A 22,646-nucleotide genomic window follows, 5' to 3' on the forward strand; every position below is an offset into this window, starting at 1 on the left:
TACCCAAAGAAGCCTACATACCTGTGACAGGCAATCTGGGGTTCGTTATTTGTAATGCAGCAAGGTCAAATTATGCTTTTAAAAAGGTTTTTGTCTTGGTTAACAATCACTATTAGATTATCCAAATTAAAGTTATGCACAAACGTTTCCAATTCATTAGTGAAAAGAGGAGAATGTGTTATTCTCTGATGGCACTACTTTGCTATTTGTATCCAAAGTGCATTTTGTAAATCACCAACTTGATCAACTGCAATCCTTAAACTAATTTTGAATTAAGATTAGGTTAAGTTGAAGACAGCCAATTACATGCTCACTGCCAGTGGAAAAGTGGTTTGTGGAAGAACAAGATGGGGAGTTTTTTTTTTTTTTTTTAATCTTTTGTCATTGAAGTTTTGAGTTTCTAAGGATCACAACAAATTATGTTTCTTTTGCCTAAATTCAAGGGTTTGTTTCAGTGAGCCACACTTTGTAAAATATACTTGGACAGACTTCATTGAACTGATGAATTGATAAAGACAATACAAAATGAGTCAGCACCTTAAAGGAGATATTACTTTTCCGTTTTGTGCTCATTATTCCCATCATGATCTTACGCTGCCCGTGAATTGTTAATGTTCTGATTTTCATCTGCCAGATAATTACAGCTTGTGAATGCAAGATAGATAAACTGTGGAGCTACAATATTGTGTGGCTACAATACAACTTGTCCAAAAACAACACGGTAATTTTCAGTGAAACAGAGTCCGAACAATTTAATCTTGCTTTCAGTCAACTTGAATAAAATTTTGGCCAGCTAAAGAAAGTATGTCTGAAAACCTTTTCGTTTTCCAAAGATTATAGTAAACTGCATCAAATGCTGGTGAATAATACTACACAATGACACTGTGACAATGTCTTGGTTAGTCTTTTGTTGTAAAGGTTTGGCTACCAAGTGTAACAATGCAACCTTTGCAGAGGACAGGCTGCAGTTGAAAGAGGGCGGTTAGATAAGCGACCTGAGTCAATCCAAAGCTGCTGCAGCTTCTGGGTGAGACAAGCAGGTGGGACGTTGCGCCATCACGTTATCAATCAGATGACACTTTATTTATGCTGACATGGTATAACTGAAGCTGAGACCCTAAAACCTGCAGAGTGGGAATCCATAAACACTGAATACAACTACAGAGTGTGAGTGTGTGTGTGCGTGCGTAAAACTTTTACTGAGCTTTACTGTGTTTAATGCATAAACTACTGCAGCATACTTTCCGCTACCTTCCCCCTTTCTTTTCCAGTAGGACAGCCTAAGAAGGAGTGGAATCCTGGCCAATCCCTGTTTTACTTGGTGACTCACCCATCCAGCAGCAGAATGGCGTTCTTCCGGGGTCGTCCTGCGTTGGGGCCAAAGAGGTGAGCTCGGTGGTAGAAACGCACAGACTGCAGCAGGGTACGTAGTTTGGTGTAGTCCTGAGCCAACTGGGTGCTGTTGACCGCACGACCCACCATGCTGCGGTACGCATTGGGCTCTGGAAAGAGAAGACGCAGTAGACTGAGGAAGATAAGAGTTTATACAAGCCGCATTGGGAAGATGACAAAGAATGATGTTGTTGTTGTAGTCTGATCCTGCTCTTAGAATATCCAACAGCCAGTAGAAAAAAAGGATAATTGGCCAATTCACAGTAATACAGACAGATGGACATTGCTTCAAGGGAATAGCCAAAGCACACAGGGTGGCCTTGCAGAATCAGTAAGCCTAAGAGAGTGAAGGATTTTTACAAAGGGAGAAAGACTAAACTTTAGCAGACTCATTGTTGATTAACAACTTCACTGAAGATTTTTCTGTACCAGGCTGTTTCATCCTAAAAACATAGGCTGCTAACATGTCTGCTTTATTAGTGTATGTTGATATGCTGTTTATGAGAACTATGAAATGATTAACTGCACATTTTAAAAGATAACCTTTAATTCATCATATAAATGTCCTCTTTATCTTGTGCTACTTCAGCAATTTACTTGAAATTTTTTTTTGTTGCAGTCACATATAAAGTTATTAGATATTTGCTGCTACTCTTAGGCTTAGGCTGAAAAAAGGGTGATAATAAGTTTTTAATGTGAGGGTATTTTTAGATTTTCAGAAAATTAAAAGAAAAAAATAGTTTACCCCTATGCGAACCCTTGGGTTAACCCTTTAACTGCTACTGAACTTAAAAATCCTTCATTAAATCTGCAACAGTTTACTTTAGTTCTGTAACAAATTTGTATTACAAGTGACAATACAAGCATGAGCTGTTATACTGCATTTAGTTTATACTTTGAATTTAATTTACTGCACTCAACCAGAGAGAATAATGATATGATTTTGGCAATAAAAACTATACAGTGTGTTACCTTTAAAACACTTTCTTTTCCTTTTACTCCTCTAAATATTTTAAATAGTATAAAAACTGCAGATATGATTGTAAGTCATGTGTTTTAGTAGACAGTTTGAAGTATGTTGCTGTACTGACCATTGCCCAGCTCCCAGGAGATGTTGTATTTCTTCCCAGCGCTGTACTTCAGGAGGCTGAGGGTGGAGGAGGTGTTCCAGGAGTTGTCTGGATTTCTGTGTAGTGCGTTGAGCCCCAGGATCAGGTGCAGGCCAGCACAGTCGGCAAAGTTGTACAGTTTGTCTAAAGACCTGGCTGGGAAAAACCCACAAAGCAGTTGTAACTTTGATTCTTTTTACGCGTCTGGAATCATATGACCACATGAACATGATAGAAAACATGTGTAACTCATGGATTCCCTGATTCACATGCCTTCTGTTTCTATATGTTTATGTATACAGTAGCCCTTAAACCATATCTGTGGTGCTTTCTGCACCACAACTATGTATGTTTGCAACCGGCTACATTTTCTTTTCATTAAAAAAAAAAAAAAAAAAAAAAAAAGAAGATGGAAAGGTGTTGACATTATGTAACATTATGCACTTTTATTATACCGGTACTTATTTTAAAGTCAACTTTATCAAAACATACCTTCAGACTTGGAGGAAAACAAAATTGAAGCAGTATAGGTTTGTGTCACGTGTATACTACTGTATTTACACTGTGAGTACTATGAAACCTGCTTAAAAACTTAAGATAATTAATCAGTTATGATAAAAACAAATCCAAAATGAGAATTCCAATAATTAATTGTTTTTACATTAGTTACCGAACAATATCTAAGCTGGTTCTGCTCAGTTCTTTGTGGATCAACTGATCAGTTTATTCGCATAGTGAAAATAGAAGTAAATCAACCAGAAATAGAGCCCAGCTTTGAGGAATGTTTATCTTGTCTGTGGCGTAGGTAACATTGTTATGATTAACTGTGTACAAATTTGCTTCCACCACTTCAGCTTTCAAACTAAACCATTCAAACAACCAAAGAGGACAACATTCCTTAGCCATACTGTGTAAGTACTCTGTAAGATGTACTTGAATAAACTGACTGCACGTGGTGCAGGATATACCTGGAATGTATTCTGCAACCAGTTCTGAATTTCATGTGTTCATTTTTACACACGACAGCAGAGTTTCTTCCTTCAGCAACATTCAGTGAGAATGCAGACAGACTGATTTTCCCATCATGGACTCCTGTGGTGATGCGCTCCTCAAAGCATCAGGCACAGGATTGTTCTGTTCTGCAGCTGACTGCTCACTCATGTTTATGTCTGCTGTCTCCATCAGAACACATTATTCTCCCTATGCAGTAGAGGATAAGGCCAACTGCAGATGTTGGCATACAGTGAGAGTGCCAAAAGTGTTTGTTTATATTTTAATGTGTGACTGTAGGCTGCTCCTGGATATCTTAGGCTCTTGTTTTGAAATTTAATCTGTTTGGATTCATTCCATTAATGTAAATATTACCCTGAACTCTAACCCTTACTTCCTAGGTTCAACAGGAACCAGATGAAGACTGTGCAGGTCTGGTTCCTGCTAGAATTTGCTCTCAGCTCTGGATTTGGCACCACCTGAGTTTGCCAAATGATAGCTTTGTCCAAAGTGGAATGAAGACAAATGCAGTGCAGACTCGCGTGCATGTAAAAGGTTTGGATACTTGTCATGCCAATAAAAGGCGTAGTATTTAAAAATGGATACAACTAGCTTCAACAGAGGACACATTTAAATAGTGAGTAATGCTTATTAAGTTATATCTGAACTCAAATGTGTTTGTGTATTCAGCATTTACTCCAACCCTTTATTTCTAGTAGAGCACTGGCTATGTATAATCCAAAGAGCAAATAGAGAGAACAGAAAGATTGCTTGTTGCACCTGGCATTAATCTGCTCTCTGCTAATAGCAGGACAAAGCCTGAAAAGCAAAAAATGTTTGCAGCAACAATAGCTTTATTCCACAAAGCTCTTTTGGGGAGTGTATATCTCCTGGGTAAACTCCCCGTTCTCTGTCTCATTAATAACTATCAATAATGTTATTATCATAACTGCTATTATTGTAACTTCTTCCCTTTGTGGTTGGAATCAGAGTGGCGTCTGTTTGCAGCAGCAGAGTTGAGGGCAACTGGACAGAGAAAGTAGGGCCAGATGTGGCTGTCAAGATGAGTGATTCCAGGCCTTTCCTCACCTGATATCTGAGCAGAAGGCAACCAGCCTTACTGCAAGACACAGCTAGCAGGCCTGCAAACACATCATAAAAGCATCATGAGATGTATCAAGCTACTAAAAATACTGTTTCTCTGCTGGCTGATCTAAGAGCAGTGTGTAAAATAAGAGTCTATGTGTGCATGTCAGCTGGTTACTGCTAAATCTTTATACCGAGTCTAGGTCTTAAGCTTATGAAACACACGTGACTGTTGTCGTATAAGCTGAAGGTGCTAAAAGATATTTTGCACTCAGTAATTTTAAACATAAATTTTGCTTTTCACCTAGACTATTAGATAAATAATTGCATGTTTGACAGCATACTCATCTAACGGATCTATTATACAGACTTTATAAATGCATATTTATTTATATGCACAGGTATGACCTCTGTCATTATCATAATTTTTGGACATATTTTTGATTTTGGTTAAATAACTAGTAATCGAAATGATTAGTTGCAGCTCTAGCAGTCTTGGCACTGTATTTATACTTATTGTAAAGAAGAGTTGAAATTAAGGCTGACCTAGACCCATTTTGTGTGTCCGATTATGGGTAAAAAATAATATATATATATAAAATATATAAAATTCTGTTGAAAAGGTCTCCTTTTTAAAATAAAAGCAATCCCCTTTTAGCCCATTGGTGAGCACTTGTTGGAGTCTCTTTTTCACACTGACAGCAGCTTGTAAAGAACATACATTACAGCATAGCCCAGCATAGCAAAGCTCTTGCTTATCATCTAGGAGGTGGAGATCATGTGTTTTCTTACAAGCAGAAACGGGTATATTTGCTATCCTGATGGCAGAAAATCTGCAACTTACTGGGGCAAACTTGACCCCCATACATAAAGCTATGCAGACACTAAAAAGCCTTTAAGATACAAGTCAGTGATCTTGGTCAGACAAAATGAAGGCACTGTAAATTAATCTATTTCATCTGTTATAGCTCACCATCACATCTGTGTGATGCTAGAGCACAAATGCTCCAGGATTCAATGAACTCCAGAGACATACTGTGGTTGGAATTCTGAAGGGAATACCAGAACTTACTATTTCTGGATAATAACTCACAAACTTAGACACAGATAATCAATAAAGCCAACATTAAATTGTCTTTTCTGTTCATCCCAATTACATTTAATAATATCTCTGAAGCACTTATCATTATTCAGCTTTCAGTTTTTAAGCAAACTAAATCCTTCAGAAACAGGTCTTGCATTGTAATGTGGTTTAAAACAGGTCTCAAAATTCTCAATTACACACAAAACAATGAAAGCCTGTCTAAGAGGTCAGACTTTACTGTACTCACTCAGCTACAATCTTCTCTTTTATCTTACAAACAGTCCAGCCAGAAACAAGCAGAACAAACCCCAGAAAGCCGTGTGTGCACGGGTGTGCATTTGCTTATATGTGTGATTCTGCTGGCGTGCCTTTGTGTGTTTGTGTGTAGCGGAAAGAGTGGAGTCTGGATATTGTCAAGCTGTCTATCTGATAGAAAAGCCGGCTCTGTGAAGCAGAGCGGCCGGCAGCATCAGTCAGCGATATGCCTCATTTCTGCAGTTCTGCATATTCCTTCAAACACTGAGGTACACATATGTCTATGTGCACCAGGCCTCTATGCACTCACACAAACAGTGTTTACTGGTTTACATACCACCCACATGAAGCAGACACCCATTTAAAGTTTCCAATGAAATCCCACTCTTTTCTAGCGCTGTGCTTTCACTAGGTTACTGTAGCTGAGAGGACAGGTGTATTTTTACATAAAAGTTGTTGCTATTACAGCTGCAGCTTGGATTTGTTTCACTTTTGAGCTGCTAGATTTGCCTTCGTTATATCACACAGCCTCACTAAAACAAGGAAATCACAGCATTCTTACTTGTTATAAGAAAAAGTGGCTTTTGCTTAAAATCAGCTTTTTAGGTTATGAAAAACAGATTGAGACGAGGATCACACAACAGAGCTTAAAAAAGCAAGGGCCGGCATAAATATAAAAACCTAAAATTTGAACTTAAAACATGAAGCACCATCAGGATTTCTTTTAAATCACAGAGATACTATATTAACACTATATTTTTTATTATCAGTGAACAACCACATTTAACTGAGAGTATACATTACACAAAAACATTGCAACCATTCCAGACTACTCTGCAACATATGTTTTTGTGTACTGGGAGGAAAGTGAATGCAGGCTACAGATATGCAGACAGAACAAGTAGCCTTTCCTGCCTAAAATGTGAGGGATCATTTGGAATTTAGTTTCAGTGATTTATGAAAACATTTCTTGCTTTGAGCATCAAAAACAGAGGATATCCATGCATTCTCCACCATTTATGCCTTGGGAGACAAAAATACCAAGCACAGCAGAAATTAGTTTTCTGTTTTCATTAGATATTTCATTCAATACCGAAACAAAGTTGCCAACACAATTTACAACTACTAGTTGAATGGAAATCAGTCTGGAGTGGGTGTGTGCGCACACACACACACACACACACACACACACACACACACACACACACACACGATCACACACACAAATTTCAAACCCAAAATGTAACCATACCCTATTCTTAATACATGCCTTCACCTTTAAAATGTTATGATTTATGTCATAGGACTTGGCTTTTGTGCTCATTAAGATGACATGTCTGCATAATTTGACTGTGTAAACAGACCTAGGTCCCCACAACATGAGTAATACCTGGACCGCTCACAGACAAAAAGACTGCAGCTGAGTTCTGGCTTGCTTTAAAAGCCAAATCAAAACCGAATCCTCAAGAGACATGTGCAGACAGGGTAGAAGGCTGTTTAGAGAAATTAATTGTGAGTCTTTTTTCCTGTTTATGGACACAATATGTTTTCCATATCTGAAGATGCACACGTTGCAGTCAAGATTCCAGAGTTCTTGAAAAGTGTCCACACTGCTAATGAAGATGATCTAAAATGAATTCTAAAACGTTTTATGTTATTTTTCATTCCTCTAATGATTTAATAACTTTGTAGATGTAGGAGGAAAAGAGAGTTATACATGAAGTAAAATCACGCTGAGCACACTGCCGCCCTGTTCAATAGATGCTTGTAATTTTCTCTGTCAGCTGTAAAAACTCACAGCGCACTGGCTTAAAGTTTGCAGTGAAACGCACACTGTAAACTCAATGGGGAAAAGATGGTGGAAATGGCTATTCTGAAACAATACATCCATCAAATTATTGTTAACATGCCGGAGAAAATTGTTGATGACAGTTTATGAGGCTTTACCAGATGGATTAAAATTAATCTAACATTTATACTTACACACAACACGTGCGGTTACAACATGCAAGATGATGTCATGAAAGATTTGGAATTAAACTGCCCAAATATCCAGGAAAACTCCAGCTCAGTGCATTTATCATCGCCACCTCCATTATGGCTACAATTTCCAGCAGCTCCAGTGGTTCATCTCTGCCTTCTGTTTCTCATTGGTCGGGTCATCCACTAACCAGATCCTCTCGGGCTGCAGAGCAAGACAGTGTGACTGAAGCAAGGTCATCTGAAGACTGATATATCCAATTATTTCAACAGCTAGTCAAATTTTCAAGAGCAGCTATCGATCAAACCGCAGTTTAATAATTCATCCATATCGGTGAAACCCAGACCAGTATACTGTTACGGTCGCTGTGCACAAAGATGTTAAAAGAGCTGTTTTGCTATGTTCACGTGGTATATCTATGACTTACCCTGACGCTAGCTTGACACTGAATGTTATGGTTGCGCAGAGGGAAAATGTGGTTCTAATATACTGAGAGTCTGTGCTGCTCCACCAGCATGTTGCACAGAACCCAACGCCTCCATGTTTACACAAACACACATCTCCATATGGACTCTTCTTTCATACAGGGGGGCTCCACTTCAGCAAAACCATTCAGGTCAAACCACTTTTGTATTTTGGAAGAATGCAAGATATGTGGTGGGCACCTGTTTTCAATTCTGTTAGTAGAGGGGGACTGATATGTGTGTGCGTCCATATGTGTTGAAACCAGAATGTGAGAGAGAGATTATCTCAATCTGTGAATTTGCTCTGACTAGACTTGCGTGTGGCCCCCTTCTGTGAACCCAGTGTAAAGAGATGCAGAGCAGCTCGACAGGACTGGTGAGTAAGATGAGTGGTATGTTAACATACGCTGTTCTTGATGTAAAGTACAACAACTCTGTGCTCCTGTGTGTGTGTGTGTGTGTGTGTGTGTGTGTGTGTGTGTGTGTGTGTGTGTGTGTGTGTGTGTGTGTGTGTGTGTGTGTGTGTGTGTGTGCAAGCACTATTTTCCCTAGTGTTCCAAACAAGGCAAGAGGATGCAGCATATAACAAATGAAAGGCAGTGAAATGGACAAAATGACATCAAGTGTCTTTTATTGGCTTTGGGCCATGTAACTCAAACCACTTGTTGGGGGGAAAGGGTGTGAGGGAAATGTGTTTGGGGTGTGAGTGGTTTTCACATCTGTTTGGCAATGGCCGCTGTCTATCACTCCCTAATGGGAAAAGCACGCTTGTTAGATACTAATGACCTCATTGGCTTGTAAAGATACAAGGTGTGCGCAAGGAGTGAATTCCCAGGAGAGAAACATCACCATGTCTGTTGTATTTGTATGTACTGTGGAGCTACCTATAAACCACTACCAAACACAACCAAAGCACGAGGTAATACAGCAGCCATTATCGTTAGCCAAAATTGTTGTGAATGATTCTTTTATTACAAACTGACAGACTGTTTAGTAACTTGTGAATCGAACTGAGGGTTCATCGCTGTCTAAGGCAAACAATTGTCTTCATAACAAGATGATTAAGATGGCCAATCTGCAGCTTCTTTGCAATGTGCAACCAATTCTAATATTTGAACACCGAGCATTTACATTCAAAGCGACACCACAAAGGCACGCAATTAGTCAAATTCGATGAAGTTACTCTTCTAATATTATTGTATTACAGACAGGAAGTAATAGAAATGAAAGGTTTTTTTGATAAGCAAAAGAAATGCTTCTTGATGGACAGGCTAGTATTGCCAGTTGGCAGGGTGCTGAGACAAAATATAAACTAACTTGCATAACTGTCTAGGGATGGATAGTATTTTGTTAGCAGTCATACTGAAGAATAAGACCTACACCATGTTTGCTGCAAAATGATCTTCATCAGGTCAAGGTCCAACACAAGACATGTGTTCAGACTTGTAAGCATTAGAAGTTATTAGAGTTATTATGAGATTAATGTGGGGACTTGTTTGGAGTCTGAGACAGAGAAAGGAGGACATTCTGACCCAAAAAAAACAAAAAAAGATTCAATTACATGAAAGTAATATATACATATGGTCTCACACTTTTGTTCTGTTTGCACCATATGTCCGTACACTTCATGTAAAGGAAAAACTTTAAAGCTTTTTACATGAAAATATGTATATTGTTGCTTTTATACTGTAGGATATAAAACTGCATTTTTACCATGTAACATATTTTACACTTCATAAACTGTTTACTTTTTTTGGCCAACGCAGGGCAGTTAAGCAAAAGGGTGTGAATGCAATACCTGACAGTTTCACTACCAAAGATTAGTAACGCTGTCACCTACAAAGAGGGTTGTTGTAAAGCTTCCGCCTCTTATCTGGTTAGCCATCTCGTCTCACACACCTCTGCTGATGCTGTAATTAAGCACTGAATGCTCTGTAGTTGTAGAGAAACAAAACTCCTCCACATACATAGGCTGGAATGAATGAGAGACTAGCCCAGGGCTTTACTGCCCTGAATCATCAAAGAGCTTGAACCTAAAATATTTTCAGGAGTCCTTTAAACAACACACCTGCTTAGGATTCAGACACAGTGGCTATCTTCACAAGTTTTTAACAAATGCTTCTTTTAACACCTTCACCATCATATTCAAAAATTATACCACTGGCAAAGGGCAACAATGTGTTGGGGCATAATGGACATCTGCTACATTCCAGTTCAAAAAGGGTATCTTTGATCCCAGGCAGTGTGATGAATGAGGGTTATGAAGACCAGATCCCAAGCGGGCAGCAATGCAAACACACAGTATTCCAGACTCCCTTTCACTGCTAGAATAATCACCATAATCACAGCAATCATCTTCCACTCTCAAACTATATCCACACACATTACTTATGCTTCACTTAAACTGGAGGTTCTTCAGCTGAACGTGCAGAGCCAGATTAAACAGTTACTGAATCACCATCTTGCATAACAACTTTTATAGGTAATTATACATTTATAATATCAGATGCTGGGAAAAGACAGAAAATGTTTACAAAAATGCTACTACGTAATGTGCAGACCATACCGACTACATAAGCCATTTGTTATTTTGCAATTCAAATCTAATCACTTATAACTGCACTAATTAAATATAATTGACTGAATGATGGAATAACATTTTAGAAATGTATGTATTATTTTCATAATAATTCTCAGATAATACCTGAACCAATACTTTGCCAGTGAGTTCAAGCCAGAGAAAAAAAAATCCTACAGGTCTCTTAAGATGATAAAATCATCATATTTTCAGGTTTAAAAAAAATGATACATTATGAAATTAGAAGATAAAAATTTGAAGATTAGCAGACAAAAGTGCACAATTGCTAATTTAGCACAGTATAAAATACTAAAAAAAATGTTTCAAGGTTTTAAATTTACATTCAAGGAGACCTTTTATGGTTTTTTTCATATCTATTATATTCTTCTGGAATGTCATGGAATAACTTTAGTCACAAAAACCAAAACCTATATATGTTATGTTGGCTCTCTACACAGGAACTCAGTTCTTTCTGTCTAAAACAGGCAGTTTTAGCTTTAAATCTTGTGGTCACTACTTAACGTGAAAAGATCCAACACTGCTATTTAGCAAACCTAAAATAAGCCCCTCAAATGTCTGTTTGGTAGATATTGTTCTCAGTGCAACATAGGATGGAATCACTGCAAAGTCCTTTTCTACAGCTTGCACTTGCACGTCTGCAGCTTTAATCATGGACCTCTACCTTCAAAGCAAAGCAAACAGTCCAACTTCTGTGTCAGACTGACTCAAAATCACAATGAGGATCATCAGTGGTGATGAAAGCTGAGGTTTTTTTGACATTCATAGGATTGTGCACTGAGAATTTGTTACTCACGATCAGCATCTAAGCATGCAGTTGTACTGGTATCTGATGGAAGAGATTTGCTGCAAATCACCTCAACAATGGTGCGTGTTATTGTACAAAACTGTCCTTTACCACAAAATTTAATTTAAGTTGAAGATCAGAGTTTTAACACCGTGGAGGAGATCCAGCACGTTGCAGATCAACACAGTTCTTGATCTAAAAACAAGCAGCAGTCCTGGAAGCGATCGTGCCATTCACGTGGCCATAATGGAGATAGCAGTGAATTTTATAAAAGGTGAGAGTTTGCTTTTTATGACTAACGTGGATCACATAAACCTTCGATCGCACCTTGTTCGAATAACATTAAATGTCTGGTTTGGAAATGCATGATAAGATGTCAGTTCTACAGCAAGCTTTAAAATGACATCATCATCAGATTTCTCCAGCAAAACAACCTTCAGTCCCATGAGATTTTTACAGCACCTAGTATGACAGAGATGATATTCCTGCCAGATTTTCAAGGAAATAGACACAGAAACATTTTCCAACTAATCACCTTAACAAATCACATCATCAAAAGTCCTCTCAAACCATCCTCTCAACAGTCTTGTGCTCTGGCTAAGTTTCATGATGTTGTCTGCTGAGAACCTAATGCTATAACAAATTGAGCCTATTCTTCATCTGAAAACATTTTTTACTCCATTTGCTTTCCATCTACACAAGGACTTATTGGCAGAGGCTTGCATGCAAGTGAGATTTTGATTTGTTTTATTATTATGTTTTGGTCAATTAGTCTGTTGAGATGTTTGCGGTTTAGAAAAATGACATTCTTCTTTAGTGCTCTAACACTTGTGGCGGTACTTTTAACCGATGCAAAAACCATATTGTATGTTAAAATATTTGAATTTGATCACACATATTTTTCCAGTTTTACAAATAAATACCATTTCATTTACACCCAGTGTAGGAAACCTCAAAAATACGTTGCTGTGTCAAAATATTACTGCAAGTTCATCCATCAGAATAAACATTTTTAGCATTAGTGATTTGATTTGCACCATTTACCAGAATATCCTTTAGAAAGCAGTCCAAGTAATGTCTGCTCACCAGTAATGCTGATGTACTGAATTTATTTTTCCCCCTCAAATCTTGATCCTAGATTATTTAACCATTAGAAACAGTGTATGACATTAACCCCATGAGGGACAAGTGACAGAGTCATGCTAAGAAGTAGTTAAAACAAATAATTAATACATAATTAGGATTTTATAAGCATTGTTTTTTGTACCTGCTTACAGTTGACAGTAATGTGCTCTGTACATTTTTCAGATCCTAAACATATTTTTAGTAACATAATTACATTTATATTATAAAACACAAACGGAAATATGACTGAACTATAACTATATGATAAAATCTAAATCTTTACCAAGTGTGTAGAAGGACTATGCTTGTACATGCCATGCAGTTTAGACAGCTTACAGTGTCTTTTTCAACGTTTCAGTAAAGGTTGCCAGTAAAGAGAAGATGCTCAACATCTGGTGGGACTAAGATGTTTACATTAGAACTTCAAAAATGTTTCATGTTGGAAGATAAGAAAACCAGGAGAGATTTTAGAAGATAAAAAGGCAATGTGTCTTGTAATATCTTCAGTATTTACTCTTAAACGCTGGAGACAGCTGTCCTTCATTTGCTTAAAACAAAAACAAACATCTAACATCACCTGAATCCGCTGGATCATTTTTAACATAAATATGCACTGAGACGTTGGCTTAAAATTTTTACCGCTGACACAAGTTAGACTAAAAGCAATCAATTTTTAATATTTCTATAATTAACGTGTACTTATTTTGTATACACATACATATGATGAGTGAAAAATTTAAACTCAAGGCAAATCTAAAAAAGCATCAAAAGATGCCAGTTGCTTAACATTATAGCAGAATCAGCTACGGCTTTGCTTCAGTGTTGAGATTCTAATGTTGCGATGAATGCACAGGAGTCTTGGCTCAGCTCTGTTCCCATGTCTCTTCTAGACCTACAGTAAAGGAGTTTGAAGGCAGCAGACTTCAGCAGGGGTAGCCTAAGTAATGCAGAGCCAGGCTATTAGTGTTGTGAGTAGGGCATGCTGGCTCAATCAAACCCTGGGTTCCCTACTCTGCCAGCGGACAGACTAGGCCAAGCCAAAGCCAGCCAAACATCTGCTCCTGGTTAGAGGTGTCGGCTCCTGCCATTCACAGCAAAAGTTCAAAACCTCAGGGAAAGATTTCACTTGGCCTCTTCTTGCCTGGGCCACTGCAAGCAGTCCTGTACTCTCCCTAAGGGAATGCAGGTCTGAGGAACGTACCACGAAAATTCAATCCCAGTTTTCCTTTCCGTGCTTCGCTCCTTTGGCCGAGGCAAATTTCATTACACACTTATGGACTTATAAAATTCCTTTAATAACAAAGCGCATTGTCCCACAGACCAGGGTTCCTTTAAAGCCAAATCGCACTAGAGCAAAAGGGCTTTGAGGCCAACCATCTATAAGAACTGAGATGCTTTAATGCATGAAACACACTCTACTCCAATTTTTTTCCCATCCTTTTCTTTCTATTTGCCTTCTATTTCTTTACAACACATAAACAGTTGTATAATATGGTTAAGACATAAAATAAATAAGTTAAGTGGGTTGCACTGCTTAAGTGATGAAAGGCCATAAAATATCTTACATATTTCCTCTGTCATCTTGTAACAATCAATCAGCTGGCATCTAATAAAATCTTCAAATAAAAACCCAAAGCACCAATTACTGGATACTTAAGCCAATTAACAAAAACAGAAACAAAGAGAGACTCTGGAAAATGAGAAAGAAAACAATTTGGTCACACATCTAACATTATGCCTCTATTACTCTTCTAATGAGCCAAAAAACTTTACGGAGGTGACTGATTTTAAGTTGAAGCCAAACCGCTATCTGTTGTTGGTCTCAGTAAAAGTAGGTTACCATCCTAACATTCAAGCATAAACTGGCTTCCATATGTGTCCGTCCAAGTTCCTAATGTTTTTTTTTCTTTTTGTTTTTTTAGAGATTTACAAACAAACAAAATACAGGCTCTGATAGTGATGTGGGTTCTGACTTAAAGACTTAGACTCAAGGCTCTATCTGATCAAAACACACAGCCCACCGTGCTTCTCTCACTTCAGTTTACAACATTTTTCAAGTGTAAACAAAAACCCACACTGTAATCCATTACTCCCTAAAGCTGCTCAGTGATCAGAATCTTTCACAATAAACAGAAATGAAAACAAGCAACAAAAAAAAGGGGAAAAAAAGGGGGAAAAAAATACAAAGAGACGATTCCCCTGTGAAGTCGGTTTCCTTGTAAGACTTTTTAGCATTTTCCTGCAACTCTGGATTATGTTGTTTGAGCACTGGATTTGTTTGTTTTTTTTGGGATAAAATCTATGAATCAATGCTGTGGAAGGTAGCTGGGCACCTGCAGTTTTAATCTTTCTAGAGGACACGATACTCAGCTTTTGTCTGGATTTTCATTATAGAGATCTAAAGGAAGGAAACAACTAATGTTGTTTATAGGTAACTATATCGACACTATCCAGAGCATGATTTGACATACTTGAGCCACTTTCTTTGTAAGTTAGAGATGTACTTGATGCATACTCATGTTATATATCTACAGACTGTATTTAAAAGATGGACATGTCTCAGGGTCTGAAAAGTGAAGCAAATGTGCTTTAAACCTGCAGCATTACTAAAGGACGTGGCGTGCACTCGTACTGTTAAAAAACATAAGTCAAATTCAGTCCAAGAAAAATGACCCCATTAGTTACTTAGGGACAGATTTACTGAGGAATTAGTGTATTTCAAATGCAAAAAAAAAAGAAAAAAAAGACATGTTTTCTTTTACGTTAAATACTGGCAAAATTAGCAGTAAACTGCATGTTGTTTAGTTTAAAGCCTTCTTCAGTACAGCCTGATTTTTTTTTCTTTTTAATTAGGCCTTTTAGACAAAAATGGGGTCTGATTTGATTAGTGGATGTGCTGTAATAGACAAATCTCCATCTTACTGCCAATTCTGGACTTGTCAGTCCATATTTCAAAATGTTCAAGTTGGTGTTTCAGAATAGTATTTTTACTAGCCACCAGGTGAAGTTATCCATATTATACATACAGTTTATGGTTGGTTGCACATCAGAACTTCAAGATAATAGATGTGTGAAAAGATAACTCCCAGACTGAATAATGCATGTATGTCATGCATGTCCTGACCTTTTTAATGCAGAAATATTGCTTTAAGAACATCAGGATTTGCATAGTTCAGAGGCAGCTGTTAACAATGAACTGATATGACTCTGTAACAAATCAATGAGTGCCAGTAAAGTAGCAGGTATATTTGGGGATGTTGCCTCAATACAGTAATTCTTTCTTTTAATTCTCACTGAGGCACGAATTTATAATGGAGGAATTGCATTATACTGCTGTTTGTCATTTGAGTTATGTGTTGGAAAACAACTTACAATTTACTGAGCCAATACTGAAGCCACTCAAAAAAAAAATCTGGCATCAATCTTCACTTTGTTACATCACTTGAATTATTTATTAAATATATGAGATCATTTTGGGATATGTGGGTCAGTGAGTAGATGGAAGAGGACAATAATATATATTGTTAAGTAATGGGTTTCATAATCAAGAATATTATGCATTTTTTCATTTGTTTTGTTTTTTGTTTTACAAATAACAGGGTCTTCAGACACCACTTCAAAAACAATATATTTACACATAAAAATTTAGGAAGTAGCTTCTTTACACATCCCTCTAAGGCACCTAGATGCCCTCTTTTTATGTCCAGGTCAAAGGTCATGGACAGCCAGCAGCAAGGCCCCTGAAGCAGGTAGAACTTGCCCTTTATTTCCTAACCACTTCAACAAGGAGACACATACTTTCTCAATTACGGTGTTTCCCCTCCTTTCTTAGTGATAACAAGTTTTTTTTTAATAGTTTCCTAAAGGCAACTGTGATTTCTTTTAAGCTATGAAAATAGAAGTACATCAGAAACAATATAATATGGTATTTTTATAAACATGCCAAAGAAAATCATTATAAAAATTGACTGTCCTGATTTCCATCCATCAGTGGTAACAAGAAATTGACACAAGCTAGTGGGTTGTGAAAGATTTTTGGAAACACCCTAGTTATTAAAGATGTTTCTGGAAGGGTGCTTTGAAGATGTTATTTGTGCTCTGAGGCTGTTGGGAAATCTAACACTTGTGAAGCTACTGATTCCTGAACATTTACAGGTTTGCTCAACCTTGAAGGCACAGTTTACACCACAGGTGTTGGCTTGTGCGATGGATCTTAAGTGCTGGGCCTGGCTGAGATGGTAAAAGATTGTTCTAGAGAAAAACTGGAGGTCTCACATGAGTTGAAATGTTTTATTCATCTTCAAGTTTTGCTCTCGTTTTGCTCTTTATACTTCTGTTTTGATCAGTCTGTTGGTTCACTTCTCACTCTATTCATTCCCCATTTTTTCCCCCTTCTCTCTGCTCTCTTATTCTTCACTCATGCTCTTGTTTTCTCATTTTGAGAGTTGAGAGCTGTGCTGTGAATCTCCAACTCAGCAGGACACCATGGAGTGATAGATGGCCTCTGACAAGGTCCAACACAATCCAACATATGCTCCAAATGAAAAAAAGGGAACAGAATTAAACAGGATTCACAAGTGGCCAAAGAAAAACATGCCAAACATGTATGTAAGCAAAGTTTTTTGGGGGGATGGGGTTTAGTGCACGATGACACAATAAGTTAATATCCCCAGTGTTAAAGTATGAACCAAAGAGGGGAAAGAAACAATTTATCCAACAGGAATAATGTGAATGATTATGGTTAAAAAACATTGGGTGCAAATCACATTAGACTAGAGGAAGAACGTCAGTCTGAAAAGGTGGTAAGTAGCCCCATCCATATTCTGCAACTGTGCATATATATTATATATCTAAAGTTACATTTACCACTGCAACTAAGTATTACAGAAACGTTAAGCAGAATGTAGGAGGAAAAAAAATAATATTAAAATTATTCAGGTAAAACATATGAAAATATTTTATTTTAATTTCTTAATACAAAAATGTAATATAAAAGAACAGTGTTTATGTACTCATGCTAAAATTTACTCAACTCCTTAGATACGTACTGATGACGGCTCAGCCCCGACAAAACTGTATTCTCTCGCTACAAGAAATAGCAGACACTTTCCTGGAGCACACACACGCATGTAGCAATGTTGCCAACATTTGTGCGATGCTAATGAGTGTGTTAAATTCCAGGGTAAGTAGTTGAGAGAAGAAACATTAGCGTAACGTTCTTAAACACCAAGTCAAATCACCTCTCTAAACAGCAGTTACAGCTTTTTAGCCCCTTACCAGACCCTATTTCCAGTGCAAACTGTACACACAATGAATACATATGGACAGGCACACACACAAACACACACACACACACACACACACACACACACACACACACACACACACACACACATACAGGGTAATCTCATAAATAACGGATGACAGCCTAAGAGTCAAATTAAGGAAATAAAATGTGTCTCACTGGTAATGAAGGAGGCATGTTTTCTGCCTCGGGATAACAACTTCATCTGGACCCATACACACACTTACAGTCTGTATAAACACACACACACGGAGACCTAGACACACATATATTCAAGAGGTACCAGCATTCCAGCAACAGAGCCATCCCACTGGTACAAGCTTGCTCAAAGCAGTCAAGAACACAGTGCCATGATTTGAAATTTGACACAAAACGTATGTTTTCTAGAGCTCTGAAGAAAAATGTGGAGGTTGGATGTCATGCCAAACAATCACGGGAGAGGAAGGACTGCTTTCAAACATTTCCCATGCATCAGGCTATTAAAATGACATTCGTTTGCAGGTTGCTGGCACTTGTCTCGGGGCATATTGCAAACACATGGAATTACATGTTATGTCCATCCATGATTTAAACACTGGGTATTCTTTCGATCAAGGAAAAACAGACACTTCTGGATCTGTGTAGGCCATGTGGAAAGAGTAAGGAAAAAAAGTAGGCTATATGGCAATCAAACGTTTGTCACGCTGAGATTACATCACTGGTGATAATTGTAAACTGACATGTAAGAATGAGAAAAAAGCACATTATAAATTCAGCCAAACACACATAGAAAAAGGTCACACAAATTCACATGTAGTCATGTACTGACTGAGCTCCTTTGTCTATAGATAGTTCACTACTTTGAGTTATGCTGTAAATGGCTCTGTGTGTGAAACTGGTTGCAGTGACGTGCCGCAGGGTTTAAGTCTGGATCCAAATCTTTTCAGTGTGCACATGAACATGAATAATCTAATGATGCAAGTTATTTAGAGAATGGTTGTTATTACAGATACACTTAAAATGAACATGACTTTAAACACATCTGCGCTAAGATGATACACATGGTGACCGAGAGGACAAATGCAATGAAGTAAATCCCTGAAAGCCACAAAATATATATGAAAAAAACTACAAAGAAGGTTATGGTTCTGAACAAAAACCCAAAAGAAAAGAGCATGTCTTGTTTCAAAAGATATAAAAGCAGATGGGATACATTTTAAGCCAATAGGTAAACTAAAGTGCAGAAAATTTGCTCAAGGTGTGCAAGGAATGAAGACATTAATAATTTTACTACTCACTTTAAATTTATGGTGTGTTTTTTTGACACATGGATCCCTTTTGTAACTATAAATCCTGTTTTTGTTAACTGGTTTTCAGGCAGATCATTGTCAGACAAATATTGACTTTTGTAGTCCAGAAATCAAGTATGTGCCCAGATTTCAGCGTGTGGATACCAACAGTACTGTCCCCAGTCTGGTTCTAATGCGCTTTCATAAGTGTGTGTATTGCATCTAATGTAATACTAAAAAAAAAAAAAAAAAAAAAAAGCTACTATGTAAAACCTAAGACCAGAAAACAATTCTGAATTTCAAACAGAATTTAACGCTAATTTGGAAAAGCTTATTTTGGGTATTATCATAATAGGCTTTGTCCAGTTTGCAGTTACTGCTTGAATTGGCAGAACACAAAACAGTCCAATTTAAATATTTCTTCTTTGCAATAAATGAAAAGTTTAAAAATGCAAAAGAATTTAATTAAAATTTGTGAAATTACTATTGCAAAACCTCTTCAACACCAACTTCATATAAGACAGCAGTAATTTTGCTTCACCTCAGTGTGAGTGCAGTTTGAAGGCAGAAAAATACTTAAAATTCACACTTCACGTATCTGTGAAAAGAAATGCTATGCTTCTGACTCCCTTAAGCTATTGGCAGGACAACACAGCAGGGTTCTAGCATCTCTTCTTTTAATAGTACAATAAAGTAAACAGTTGGGCAATACATTGCATGAAAAAATATGCACACAACCTTTAATGTTTTTTCAACTACCTCCACTCTGTCCAAGAACCGCAATAGCTGCTCATATCTAATAATATCATTATGGATACACTGTAAAAACGCTAACTAGTAATTGTTGATTTGATTAAAGTTTTCAAATTAAACTGACTTAGAAATAAAATTTTCCATTTACAACCTAAAAAAGCTTGTCTGACCAACAATTTTCTTCCATTGTTGTCCTAACTAAGATTTTCTAAAGAGCATAACAAAGATTATCAACTTTTGAGTAGATTTTTTTGAGTCGAGTTGGGAACCAGTGGGAAACCCCGTAGATGACTGGAACACGTGGGCTGAACAAGTTTGAACTAGACCAAACGAGCCTGAGCAGACCTGAGCTGTGTGATTGTGGTTTGTCGATGTGTTCTGGACTGAAAACCTGCTAAGAAAATTTGAACAAACGTGGCCAAAGTTCTCGCCTGAAAACATCTTAAAAGTTTACTTTGTGGCGCAGAAAGGGTAATAAGAGTAATATTAAAACTAAGTGGCTGCCGCCATTGTTTGAAACTAGAATCGGCTGGGCCGCGCTATGAATTCTGGCAAAGGGTGGGCCACGAAGGATACACCTGACCCATCCTTCAAAGCTGTGGAAAGTATTGTATTGTTTTGAGAGCCTTTTTGTTGGAGTATTGATTCCACGGGTAGACGCGATCTGTCCGGCCGACTTTGCACATGCGTAGTAAGGATCGGGGAGTCCGATCCGTAACTTTTTTTTCTCGTTTTTCTCTACATTATATTGAAATGTTTCATTATTGCAAACATTTTCTCTCAAGCGGAGAGAAGTCGTGGAGTGTCAGCCTATGGTATCTGAGGTCCAGGAAAGATGACCTGCGCTGTTTTCCTCTGAGGAGGTAAGACTGTCCTAATTTATTTATAATTTAATTATTATTCAAATTGGGCATGATTTATACTAGATTGACTATATTGAAGTAGTACAGTATTTGCTGGGGTAATGCATTGGCCAACTTTATTATCTTGTGCTACCACTCCAGTCAAGGCCCTTGCCAGTGTTATATTGAAATCCTTACCGTGAACATTTCTGGCAGTACAAGAAAAGAGTCCCCATGCTAAATCGAAATTGTTAAACAGAAAGGCAATCTCATAATTTTGACTTGGCATGTTTTGGGTTTTTTGTTGTTTTTCTTTTAGTGGTAGAAATAGGACTTCTATAGACTGAGATGGTTAGGGAAAGAATACTAAGGCAGGTCACAGAATCTGATTGGTCACGGATTTTGGTGCAACTTAGAACATAATATGTATTTGCATATTGATACTGGTTTTTGTGGAGGGTGTTTCTGTTCCTGTGCTAAAGATGTATTCATAAGAGATTTTTGAAGCAGGTTTTGCTGTTGATAACACAGTCAGGCATATAACATGGTGCAGACTGTCCAAGACAGCTACCCAGGAATTTTCTGTGCTGAATAAATGACAATATTTTGGTGAATGTCTTGTTTAGATATCTGAAAAATGTCATCGGATCATAAGCAAAGACCTCCTGGGGACCTTCAATGCATCCCTTGACAAATTTGTGCCTGGCCTGCTGAATCTGTACCGGTCTAAGAAGGGAGCTCTTTGTGAGGAGATGGAAGACCTCCTGGATAAACTTGACGAACAGGTGAGTGAAGTGCTTCTTCATCTGACATTTTTAGAAGAGAGTATACTTTTCTCCTAACAGAAATGGAAAAAGATGTTGGCTTCAAACAAAACACATCAGTGGACATGTCAGTAAAAATTAATGTCATCAGTCATTGCTTTGTTCTTATTTGGCAATATTTTATTTAATTTGTAAAAAGAAAGTAAAATTGTTAACATGGTGGTGGTGTTGTTGTTTTGTAAGTTTTGCGTGTTGCTGGGTCTGACCTGTGCTTTATTTTCTTTACTATTAGAGTTCTGATTTTGCATTGTGTATAGTACACCATGTTACTACACTAATTGAAATTCTTGTTTTCCACTGAATACTCTTTAGACATCCGACATTGTGTCCAAAGGGCACCGAGAAGCCAGCCCATTTTCCTCAAGAGAAGATGCAACAGAGGTTTTCCTGAAATGCTTAGTAAGTACAAAAAAGTAATGCAAGTAAAACTAATTGCTATGAGATGTTTTTAAAGGATGAGTTAATCCAAAATGGAAATGTACACTTCCTCAGTGCAGTCCAGATAATTTTATAGTGGGGATTGCAGTTGTCATAACTCCCACTCCTTTTTTTTTTTTTCTGCTGAGCAGCAGCTGGGCATTGTTAGTGGATGTTCCAGAAGAAAATATGTTTGTACAAAACTCACAAGGTGGCATTAATTAAAGGAAAATAAGCTTTTTCTTCTTAAAACCTCCATAGGTCAAACGACCAGCATGGTATAGAGGTTAAAGTTAAAATCTTTAGAAATTTGTTTGGTCTTTAGTTTTTCTTAGCTTTCAATAATTCATATTTTACTTTTCTTCAGG

The 22,646-nt window shown here is 37.5% G+C and overlaps 1 protein-coding gene across 1 annotated transcript in view; it reads right to left on the reverse strand.

Annotated features, from left to right (window-relative positions):
• The window catches only part of hpse2 (heparanase 2), a 53,703-nt gene that overhangs the window by 19,266 nt on the left and 11,791 nt on the right, over positions 1-22,646 (reverse strand). The window contains exons 4-5 of the mRNA XM_040001453.1: positions 2,484-2,657; positions 1,331-1,502 (exon numbers count right to left, since the gene is read on the reverse strand). Coding sequence (XP_039857387.1) covers positions 1,331-1,502; positions 2,484-2,657 — 346 coding nt within the window. The remainder of the gene's footprint in view (positions 1-1,330; positions 1,503-2,483; positions 2,658-22,646) is intronic.

The sequence above is a fragment of the Simochromis diagramma genome, unplaced genomic scaffold, assembly GCF_900408965.1.
Source record: "Simochromis diagramma unplaced genomic scaffold, fSimDia1.1 OVJJ01000421.1, whole genome shotgun sequence".
NCBI lineage: Eukaryota > Metazoa > Chordata > Actinopteri > Cichliformes > Cichlidae > Simochromis > Simochromis diagramma.